General features: G+C 37.1%; 1 protein-coding gene across 1 annotated transcript; it reads right to left on the bottom strand.

The window, feature by feature from the left end:
* Positions 1-319: 319 nt before the first annotated feature.
* On the bottom strand, positions 320-1031 carry LOC118851990 (60S ribosomal protein L29-like). The gene has a single exon (XM_036761606.1). It carries the CDS (start codon positions 1001-1003, stop codon positions 320-322), a length of 684 nt encoding a protein of 227 aa, XP_036617501.1. The 5' UTR covers positions 1004-1031.
* Between the last annotated feature and the right edge of the window lie 8326 nt (positions 1032-9357).

The raw sequence follows: 9357 nt of genomic DNA, 5'->3' as shown, positions 1-9357 counted from the left end.
CACTTGATATCATAGATCTTTTGTTATTCCAAATGATTGTTGCTATTATTTTATCAACTTTTATAAAAATCCTCTTATCAGTTGATTGGTATAGCTTAAAATGTTTATTAGCTTTGGTAGTATTGTCATTTTTATTATATTGGTGTGAAATTTCTATAAGCACTGAATATTCCTCCAGATAGTTAAGCTGTTTTTTATTTCTTTTTTTTATGATTCACCATTTCCTTTATTTGTACAACGCAGTGAATAATCATACCCTGGCTAGGAAAAAAAAAAACAGCGGTTTAGGGTTTAAAGAAGTCCTTCTGTCCTGAAGCATCTACTTTGAAGGCTTGGGACTAGCAGCTTTAGCCCCAGCATCTTTGGGTTTGGACTCGGCGGCCTTGGGGTCAGTAGGCTTAGCAGCCTTGGAATCACTGGGCTTTGTGGCCTTAGAATCAGACTTGGCTACCTTGGGACCGGACTTGGAGGCCTTAGCATCAGATTTGGTGGCCTTGGGGCCAGATTTGGTAGCCTTGGGATCAGACTTACTGACTTTGGCGGCAGACTTGGTGGCCTTGGGGTCAGTGGGCTTGGTGGCTTTGGGGTCAGTGGGCTTGACAGCCTTGGGGTCAGTGGTTCTGGCAATCTTAGAGTCAGGCTTTGTGATCCTGGAGCCTGGACGTTTGATGCCAACCCTAGGGCCTGGACGCTTGCTGGCCATCTTGTGGCCAGCACGCCGAACACTGGCCTTGGGGATCTTGGGCCTGAGGAGCTTGGCCTTGGAGGCCTTGGTGCTCAGGGCCTTGATGGCCTCTACTCTGGCCTTGATGGCTTTGGCGCTGTTGGCCTGTATCTTCTTCATCCCCTTCTTGTTGTGTTTCTTGGCAAAGCGCATGTTTCTCAGAAACTTGGGGTCAACCCCTTTCAGAGACTCGTATCTCTGTGATCTAGGTTTCTTGATGCCATTTCTATGCCATTTTCTTGATTGGTTGTGGGTGGTATGGTTCTTAGACTTAGCCATTTTTACACCGCAGCCTGCGCTAACAGGCGCTCCACTGACCAGAAGAGGCCAAAGCGAGAGAGAGAGAAAGAAGTGTTTTTTATTTCTTTAAGGAATACTTTGTAATTGAATGTATACAATTATTTTGTATGCTTTTGTATATCAAACACCATACATTTTATACATTTTTTTGTTTGGTGGAATGGGATTTCCCTTTCCATTATTGCTTCTTGTGTTTTGTTATTATGTAGAAAAGCTATTGATTCTGAGAATCTATTTTATAGCCAATAAATTTGCTGATTGTATTGATAGTCTCAATTAGTATTTTTGCTGATTCTCTAGGATTTTCCAAATAAATCATCATATTGTCAGCAAATAGGAATAGTTTGTCTCCTCTTTACCTATTTAAACACCTTTAAATTCTTTCTCCTCTCATCACTGGGGCTAGCACTCCAGAAGTAAATAAAATAAGTGTGTGGAGAGAGGGCATCCTTGATTCCTTCTTGTATTTATTGGAAAATGTTTTAGTGTATTCCCTTTGCATATGATGCTGGCTTTTGGTTTTAGATATTCTTTTTATGATATCAAAAAAGATCCCTTTGTGTCTGTACTTAATAGGGTTTAGGGTTTTGAGCAGAAAAGAATGTTGTACTTTTTGAAAGGTTTTCTCTGCATCTATGGAAATGATCATGTGGTTCTGAGCATTTCAGTTTTTAACATTATTAATTATGTTGATTGTTTCCTTAATGTTGAACCAACATTGCATCCTTGGTATAAATCCCTCTTGATCATAATGAATTATTTCTTGGATAAATTGTTGTAGTCTGACAGGATTTTGTTTAAAATTGAATCAGTTTTTATGAATGATATTGGCCTAAAGTTTTCTTTCTGTGTTTTATCTTTCCTTTATTTAGGTATTAAGATTATATTGATCTCTTAGAAGTATTCTGGTAAAGTGGTTTCCTTTTCAATTTTTGAGAATAATTTGTGAAGTATGATACCAAAAATTCTTTAAAAGTTTGATGAGTGCATTTGTGAATTGTTCAGGACCAGAATTTTTTTTTGTTATTTTTTTAATCTAGAACTGTTTCCATTTCTGCAATGGACTATTTAAGATATTTATATGGTCTTATTGAATATTTTGAATTTTTAAAGGTATTTTTCTATTTTGGGGGTTCTCAGTTTTGTTAGCATATGACTGAGAATAATGTGTTTGCATTATTCTTTTTAATTCTTCTGATTTTGCTTTGATTTTATGTTGCTCATTTGCTGTTTTATTGATTTGCTTTTCTGCTCTCTTCTTTTTAATCAGATTTGTTGTTGTTCAGTCATTCAGTTATATCCAACAGTTTATGACCCCATGTCCTCCACTATCTCTCAATGTCTGTCCAAGCTCATGTTTACTGATTCTATGACACTATCTATCCATCTCATCCTGTGCCATCCCCTTCTCCTTTTGCCTACAATCTCTCCCAATAGAAGGTTCTTTTCCAATTAGACCTGTCTTCTCATTATGTTGGTAAATATTTATGCTTTAGCTTCAGTATTTGACTTTTCAATGAATAGTCTGAGTTAATTTCTTTAAGTATTTACTGATTTGATCTCCTTTCTGTTCAAAGGACTCTCACAAGTCTTCTCCAGTATCGCAGTTTGAAAGTGTTGATTCTGTGGTGCTCAGCTTTCCTTATAGCCCAGCTCTCAAAGCCATACATTGCTACTGGAAAAATCATAGTTTTTATTATACGGACCTTTGTTGGCAAGATGTTTTCTTTGCTTTTTAGTATGCTGTCCAAATTTTCCATAACTTTCCTTCCAAAAAGGAAGTGTCTTTTATTTTCATAGCTGCACTCAACATCTGTAGTGATCTATGAACCTAAGAATGTAAAATATGACACTTTCCATTTCTTCTTCCTCTATTTGCTAGAAAGTGGTGGGACCACATACCATGATCTTAAATTTTTTTTTATGTTAAGCTTTTATACTCTCCTCATTCACCCCCATCAAGAGGCTTCTTAATTTGTTTTTTTTTTTTACTTTTTGCCATCAGACTGGTATTATCTGCATATCTGAGATTGTTGATATTTCTCCCAGGAACCTTAAAACCTTAATTCCAGCTTTTGATTGATCAAGCCTGGCATTTTACATGATGTACTCTTTACATAAGGTAAATATATATGTATATATATATATATGTTAAATAAATAAGGTGGCAATACACAACCTTGTTGTACTCCTTTTCCAGCCCTAAACCATCCAGTTGTTCCATGTTTGACTCTGACCATTGTTTAGTGACCCACATACAGGTTCCTGAGGAAACAAGGAAGATGATCTGGTACTCCTGTCTCTTTGAGGACTTGCCACATTTTGTTGTGACCATACCAGTCAAAGGCTTTAGTGTAGTCAATGAAGCAGAATAGATATTTTTTTTCTTCAACTCCCTTGCTTTCTCCATAATCCAGTGAATATTGACAATTTAGTCTCTAGTTCCTCTTCCTATTCAAAAACCAGTCCCGTCTTCCAGTAATTTTCAGTTAACATATTGCTGAAGCCTAGCTTTTAGGATCTTCAGCATAACCTTGCTGTAATATGAAATTAGTGCAGTTGTTTGATAATTTGAACATTCTTTGTCATTTCCCTTCTTTAGGATTGGAACATTATCTTTTCCAATTTAGTGGCTACTGTTGAATTTTCCAAATTTGTTGGCATATTGAGTGCAGCACTTTAACAGCATCATCTTTTAGGCCTTTGAATAATCAGCTGGAATTCTGTTATCTTCACCAGCCTTTTTGTTAGCAATGCTTCCATGGCCCATTTGACTTCATTCTGTAGGATGTCTGGTTCTAGATAGTAACCATAGCATTGTGGTATTCAGTGATGTTAAGCTCTTTCTTGTATAGTTCTGTATGTTTTTGCCACCTCTTCTTAATCTCTCCTGTTTCTGTTAAGTCTCCATCATTTTTGTCTTTTAGCATGCTCATTTTTGTATGTAATGTTCCCTTGCTATCTCCAATTTTCTTAAAGAGATCTCTTATCTTTCTTATTCTATTGTTTTCTTCTAGTTTTTTTTTGCCTCACTCATTAAAAAAGCCTCTCCTTGCTATTCATTGGAATTTTGCATCCAGTTGGGCATGTCTTTCCCTTTTCTCTTTGCTTTTCCCTATTTCTCTCACTATTTGTAAAACCTTATCAGATAGTTATTTTGATTTCTTGCTCTTTTGCTTTGGAATTTTTTTTTGTTGCTGTCTCTTGTATAATATTGCAAACCTCTGTCCACAGTTCATCAGGCACTCTATCTATCATATTGAATCTCTTAAATATTTTTGGCATTTTCACTTCGTATTCCTACATAAGGGATGTTAGTTAGGTCATCCCCGTACAGACTGATGATTTCCCCTACTTCAATTAAGTTTAAATTTTGCAATAAGGAGGTCATGATTTGAGTCACAGTCAGCTTTATTCCTTATTCTATTTGACTATATGAGCTTTTCCACCTTTAGGTAAAATGTATATAATCAATCTGATTTCAGTATCAACCACATGATGATGTCCATATATAAAGTCACTTTGAGGGTTGTTGAAAAAGAGTTATTTGCTATGACCAGTATCTGCCCTGCTTCATTTTGTACTTCAAGGTTGTTTGCCTCTTATTCCAATTATCTTTTGATTTTGTACATTAGCCTTCCATCCCCTATGGTGAATGTGACATCTTTTTTGGGTGTTGTTTCTAAAAGATGTTGTAGGTCTTCAAAGAACTGATCAACTTTGACCTCTTTGGCAACAGTGCTTGGAACATAGACTTGTATTATTGTGATGTTGAATGATTTGCCTCAGATTCTAACAGATCAGTCAGATTAGTCAAGGGCTTACCAAGTTTATTAGTCTTCTCAAAGAAACAGCTTTCAATTTTATCATTTCTGTGGGGTTTTTTTGTTCCTAATTTATTTTCTCTCTCATTTTTAATACCTCCTTTTTTGTGCTGGTTTTATGCTTTTTCATTTCGTGGCTTTTTAATTTTTTAAATGCATATTCAGTTTATTAATATTCTTTTCAATTTTGTTAGTGTATGTTTGTAAGGATATGATTTTTCACCTGAGGACTACTTTAGCTGCATCTCAGAAATTTTGGTATATTATTCCATCTTTATCATTTTATTTTACATAGCTATTAATAGTTTCTACAGTTTGTTCATTGATGCACTAATTATTTAGGATTTCATTGTTGTCTCCATTTGGGTCAGTATCTTTTGTTTGTCATTGCTGAACCAATTACCATTTTTATTGTGCTGCGGTCTGTAAAGGATGCATTAACCATTTTACCTTTTTGGCATTTCTTTACAATATCTCTGTGCCCTAGTATATGTCCAATTTTTTTTAAAAGTTCCGTGTGTTGCTGAGAAATACACATATTCTTTGCTGTTCTACTTAGAAGATGCAATAAGTTTTTTTTAACTCTTAGTTTCCCCAGCAATTTTTCAGTATCACATTTTTCTTTGGTTTATCTTTCTTAGACTTATTCAAAACTGATAGAAAGATATTGAAGTCTTTTGTCACTACTGTGTTACTATCTATGTCTTCTATTTCAATTAATAACTGCTTCAATTCTGATTTACTTTCTAAAATGTTTCAAATGCCTCTTTCTTATTAAACATCCATCTTTTTTTGTATGTTGCTGTGTGGGGCAAAAATTCTCTCATGATTTTCATTTCTCTTTTTAATCTCTCAGGAACAGTATGTTGTAGTTCCATGTTCTCCTCACATTCCATCACGTCCTCTCTCATCAAGTGTTGTGTCATTTTCAGTTATTTTGAAGTGCTTATTTTCAAGTGCTTTAACTTACATACTAGATCTGGAGGCCACATTCTCTTTTACTGTTAAAGTTTTCCCTATTGATCTCTCTGGTTATGTTTGAGGTCTTTGAATTTCCTTCTTCTGATCTTTGGCAATTTCAGTCTTACCCTTCTACAATTTTCCCCTGTTCATTTTCTGACTGTCCTCTTGATGATTGTTTCCTTGTGGGCTGGATCTCAAAACATCTAAGTTTCCTCCTCTGCTGGGCAATTCATGGTTCATTAGTCTAAGTCATTGCCCCAAGTGTCTTTTAGGTGGTCAGAACTGACCTCAGCTGGATGTTGTGTTATTTAGTTTAGTAGAGTCCTGCCCATGCTTTCCACCCTCTAGGGTCATGGTGACCCATCCTGCTCTCTCTTTTCCTTAGGACACTGGTCTAGGACCAGCAGTTCAGAGAACTGTGGCTGGTGTTATGGATTCATCTGCCTTGGAACTGACAGTTTGGAGTTTTTCCCTACTGGTGTCACAGGGTTGTTCATTTCCAGTAGGCTTTTGCTCCTAAAGGTCTGTGGCAAAGCTGTTTGCCCGTCATGGCCATGGTAAACTTCCAGAGCCTGGAGCCAGAGTCTCCACAGCACTAGAATGAAGAAGAGGAGACTGGGGTGGAGACGGGTTTTATTTTAAGCCTGCGTCAGTTCCTTTGGTCTGCTAGTTGAGTCTCACTGCTGGTCAAGGGGAAGACTGGGGAGGGGTGATGAGTGAGCTCAGGTTCAGTGGGTATCAGTTAGTTGTTTTGGGTTTTTTTTAACCTTCATTTGGACTCTGGGTATTCTAGTCCATGGAATCAGCTAAAATTGTTTTGTTTTGGGCACATAATTTCTGTTTTGGAAAGTTTTGAGAGGTTGTGGGAACTGGAATGTAGACCTAGTCCTTTATCTTGTTTCTCATGTAACCCATGTTTTTCTTCTTTAAAACAAGTCTGCATAGACCTGTAGAGGTCATTGAATGTCAGACTGAGAGCTTAAAGAGATCTTTGAGATCATCGAGTCTAATTTATATTTTAGTAAAACCACTTTCTATGACATTCCCAACAAATAGTTATCCAGCCTCTACTTAAAGACCTCCAGTGATGGAGCAATCACTGTTTAGCAGCTACGTGGTACCATGGAGAGTGTGCCAGACCTTGAGTCAAGAAGACCTGAGTTCAATTCTCACCTCACACACTTACTAGCTATGTGATCTGGGGCATTTAACCTCTGTCTGAGTTTCCTTATCTGTAAAATAAGGATAATAATAGCACCTACCTTTCATGGTTATTGTGGAGACCAAATGAGATAATGATCGTAAAGCACCTAGCACAATGCCTGACTCATAGCGTTAGTGAGGATGATGATGGTGATGATGATGATGATGACAAGGATGTAATGGATAGAGTGTTGCATCTGGCATCAGGAAGACCAAAATTCAAATCTAGCCTTGGTTATTTCCTAGCTGTGTGATTCCTGGGCAAGTCGATTAACTTGGCCTGCCTCAGTTTCCTCAACTGTAAAATGGAGATAATAGTAATATCTAACTCCTAGGGTTGTTGTGAGGATCAAATGAGATAATATTTCTAAAGCACAGTGCCTGGCACATAGTAGACACTTAAACGCTTGTTTCCTTCTCCTCTACTTACTGAGTGAAATATTACTATTTTTGGCTACTCTAATTTGTCTCTTTCTTCTGCTCTGTCCTACTAATTGTCCAAGGTCCCTTTCAAAGCTCAGATTTTATAATACTACATTTTCTTTGCAGTCTTATCTTCCATGTTACTCCTACACAAAAGTCTTTAATCAAGTGCTTGTCCCAAGAACAATCTTTGTGCTTTGCCTTCTTTGGTAACACCTTACATTTAATCTGAAATTCCCTCTCTACTGAGTCATCCCTGGTCTGAACCTGCAGTCCCAGAAGGGCTCAGAATGAGAGAGAAATGAATCAGCATCCAAATGGGAACAATGCTGTCTTGTTTTCAGCTGAAAGGTGAGTTTCAAGTGAGTTTACACTTCCTACAGGGAAATGTTTTGACATTTAGACAAATGAGTCTTGAAAATGACTGAAAATGCTAAAGTTTAGGGAATTTGCTGAGTGTCTGGAAGAGAAGGCTCCCTTTCAAACAGTGGTTTGGCGAATGCTCTATATGAGAGGTTATAAAGAGATGTCTAGGATAATGTCAGATGGTGGTCTAGTCAATGTTTTAAAAATAAAGAAAATCACTGTGTCACTGGAGAGAGAAGAAGACATGGCTTTTATTAATTAATTTTCCTTTCTTTGTTTTCCCAGACAAGAATGCTGACAGTGGCTTCTGAAATCAATAAGCTGGAAAATATTTATTAAGTACCTACTGTGTGCTAGACACTGAACTAAATGCTGAAAATACAAAGGAAGGGGAAAAAAAACTCCATGACTTTCCCTCAAGAAACTCATAATCCAATGGGGGAAACAACATGCAAAAATGATGTGTAAACAAGATATATGCAGGATATATTGTAACATATAATGGAGACATAGATTAAAATTAGATTACAGACTAAAGATGAAACAAACTAATATTGGAGATAATCTTAGAGGGAGGGCATGAACATTAAGGGGGATTGAAAAAAGCTTCTTTTAAAAAATAGCGTTTTAGCTGAGACTTGAAAAAGGCCAAACAAGCAAGCAGGGAAAGAAGAGGATAGAGAGAAATCTAGAGATGGAGAACAGGCAGTGAAGATGCAGAATTGGATGTTGGAGTGTCTTGTACCAGAAAAATAGAAGTGACCAGAATCACAGAGTACATTGAGGAGAAGACTTGGAAAGTAGGAATGGGTCAGTATATGAAAAGCTTTGAAAGTCAAACAGAGAATTTTATGTTTGATCCTGGAGGTAATAGGCTCTGGGGTTTACTGAATAGGGGACCTACACTTAGGAAGATCAATTTGACAGTCAAGTGGAAGATGGATTAGAGTAGGGAGAGACAAGATAGGGACCCCAAGCTATTGCAACAGTCCTGGCAAGAGATGGTGAGACCCTGCCCTAGGCTGGTGGAAGCATTGAAGAAGGCATATATGAGACATGTTTCCAAGGTAGAAACCACAGGACATGACAATTTATTGGACATGGTGGGTAAGAGTAAGGAGCTGAGGATAACAGCTAGGTTGTAAACCTGGGTGATTGGGAAGATAGTGATATACTGTATATAGTAATAGTGAATCTAGAAAGAGAAGTGAAAGAAAACGAATTCGTTTTTGGATATGATGAGTTTAAACTCTCTATAGAACATCCAGTTTGAGATGTCCAATAGGGAATTGGAGATATAAGCCTGGCATTCAGGAAATAAGTTAGAGCCATGATCTAACAATTAGAAATGACAGTTGAATCCTTGAGAGCTGATGAAATTGCCATGTGAAATAACACAGTTGGAGAAGAGAAGAGGGCTCATGACAGAGACTTGGGTGACATACCCAGAGTCATTGGGCAGGACCTAGATGAAAATCTAGTGAAGGATCCTATGGAGAGATCAGTCAAGAAGGAGGAAAATCAAAAGAGAATCTAGCAAGAATATTAAGAATA

The sequence above is a fragment of the Trichosurus vulpecula genome, chromosome 5, assembly GCF_011100635.1.
Source record: "Trichosurus vulpecula isolate mTriVul1 chromosome 5, mTriVul1.pri, whole genome shotgun sequence".
Taxonomy (NCBI): Eukaryota; Metazoa; Chordata; class Mammalia; order Diprotodontia; family Phalangeridae; genus Trichosurus; species Trichosurus vulpecula.
This window is presented reverse-complemented; position numbering and strand designations above follow the sequence as displayed.

What these genes read in the sequence shown, in the direction of transcription:
- LOC118851990 (XM_036761606.1), bottom strand. Translation starts at nt 1,003, where the DNA reads ATGGCTAAGTCTAAGAACCATACCACCCACAACCAATCAAGAAAATGG.